This window comes from Arachis ipaensis, chromosome B10 (genome assembly GCF_000816755.2).
Source record: "Arachis ipaensis cultivar K30076 chromosome B10, Araip1.1, whole genome shotgun sequence".
In the NCBI taxonomy this organism is placed as follows: Eukaryota; Viridiplantae; Streptophyta; class Magnoliopsida; order Fabales; family Fabaceae; genus Arachis; species Arachis ipaensis.
Window position 1 is genome coordinate 1,440,099 of NC_029794.2, and position 2,098 is coordinate 1,442,196.

General features: G+C 36.1%; 1 protein-coding gene across 2 annotated transcripts in view; it reads right to left on the reverse strand.

The window, feature by feature from the left end:
• LOC107623302 (anaphase-promoting complex subunit 7) overlaps positions 1-2,098 on the reverse strand; it is a 6,976-nt gene that overhangs the window by 1,104 nt on the left and 3,774 nt on the right. For both annotated transcript variants that reach the window (XM_021114129.1, XM_016325513.2), the window contains 7 exons: positions 1,768-1,818; positions 1,438-1,638; positions 1,312-1,356; positions 1,104-1,197; positions 842-987; positions 534-763; positions 122-182 (listed from right to left, as the gene is read on the reverse strand). In XM_021114129.1, the coding sequence (XP_020969788.1) occupies positions 122-182; positions 534-763; positions 842-987; positions 1,104-1,197; positions 1,312-1,356; positions 1,438-1,638; positions 1,768-1,818 (828 nt within the window). The remainder of the gene's footprint in view (positions 1-121; positions 183-533; positions 764-841; positions 988-1,103; positions 1,198-1,311; positions 1,357-1,437; positions 1,639-1,767; positions 1,819-2,098) is intronic.

The following is a 2,098-nucleotide window of genomic DNA, read 5'->3' on the forward strand; positions in this document are numbered from 1 at the left end:
AAATAAAGTCAGTTACATGGACCAAACAAAACCACTGTGTCCTATTATATATCATGTTAATAGTGATTAGTGAGACTATTTACAGATAATAATAATAATAATAATAATAATAAAAGAAAACCTTCATCTGCTTCTCTAAACGCTCTAAACCTCGTTTTGCTGCTTCGTTCTGAGGGTTTAACCTGCCAAATATGTGAAGGTAAGAAGAACAATTTAATCAAATTTAATCATGATGAAAAAGGCATGCATCACAATCAATCATTATAAATATCCGAAAATAGCGTCATAGCATCAATTGTCAACTATAGAGAACCTGCAATGTTAAGCATGGGGAGGAAGAGTTTGTTAAAATGCCAAATTTATGTATCAAGGAACATCACAATCCAAATCCATATATCATTAAGAAAAATCACAGCACACTTCTCCCAGTTATCCCACCGTTGTTACAACATTAAAGCGCCATCTAAAAAGAAAAAACAAGAAATAAAATGCAGAATTTACATATTGACCTATGCATTTAGGACGAAACAAACCTTAATGCAGCCTGATAATGTGACAACGCCTCCTGCAGCATATTAGTGGCAGCAAAAACTTGAGCCAGTTTCACGTGAAGAGAGTCATCTGCCCAGTCTTTAAGGTATCGCTCAAGCAGAGATACGGCATCTCCATTCCGGCCCTCAATAACATGGAGTTCAGCCAATGCTAGTGCAGCTCCAAGGTAACCAGGTTCCAGCCTTAAAGCAGACTCGTAGAACTTTTTTGCCTATATCACATTAAATGTCACAAAGATATTGATATAGTAGTATCCAGAGACTTTAAATTAAAAGAGCTGATAACTTACTTTTTCTCTGCCACCAGTGTTACTGGCATGCACATCGCCTACTAACTTTAAAGCCTTTGCTGATTGAGGCATTGCCTTCATTGCTTCTCTGGAAGCATATAAAGCCTCTTTGATTTTAGACAGAGCCAAATATGTGTGAACCAAACCTAGAAATCAAGTCAAAGCATGTAAAGTTTGTATTTCCATAATTGGCACTTTGCAGTCTCATTGCAGGCAAGAAATGCATCATGCAGCTTTTAATATTTCAGATTATAAAATAAACCTTGATATGAGCGAATATCAGGTCTTAATTCTTGAGCTCCCCGGAAGGCAGACACAGCTGCTTCTGCCCGTTTCATTGTTAATAATAGATTCCCCTGCATAAACTCAGTGTGTTAACTCAAATTGGTAAAATTGATGTAATTAAGTTCTACAAGCATAGATAAGGTCAATAGATCCCCAACTGATCTAATGCAGAACCATTTTAGTACCTTCATTATATACCCTGTTATGTGCCTCTCATCAATCCGAATACTCTGATTACAAAAAACCAGTGGATTGTAAGCAATATTGTAATAGATAAATTCAGTCCTCCGCACTTGGAAAGAACTACTCACCTGCTCAGCATATGATAAAGCTTTTTTCTCATCTTTCCTTTCCCATAAAACAGATAGAGCTACAAAAACCTCTGGTCTTGCAGGATCAATATTCAATAAATCATGTACTAACTTGTTCAACTTTGAATAATCAGACCTTAGCTTTAGAAGCATTGCATACTCATCCATGTATGTTACGATGTATGGATCAATTGAGCGGGCCTGTGATCACAAAATAGTCAATATAAATTAATAATTACAGCTAGAAAATGCATGTAATAAGGAGGTTGGGAAGCAAGGAAAAAATCAGTGGTGTTAAATCAGGATCATAAACTACAATTCGATATTCACCTTCTCAAAATTCAAAATGGCCTCTTCATTCTTTCCAATAATAGCTTCAACCTTCATATACAATATACATTAGAATTTACATGTCAAGTGATCAATTCAAGTATATATTACGTAAAATTAAGTTAAGGAAGGGAAGCAGAGCCTTGGAGTAATAGTTGAGTTGCCTTTATGTGAACTCAACATCATAGGTTCAAGCTGTGAGGGTTAGGCTGTACACCCGTTGGGTGTGGCCTTTTCCTAGACAATGTTAGATGCTTGTGCACCACAGTGGCCTTTTTTTTCTTTTTGTCAAGTTATTAAAGGAAGAACTGTCTTTACATGTCATTTTGAA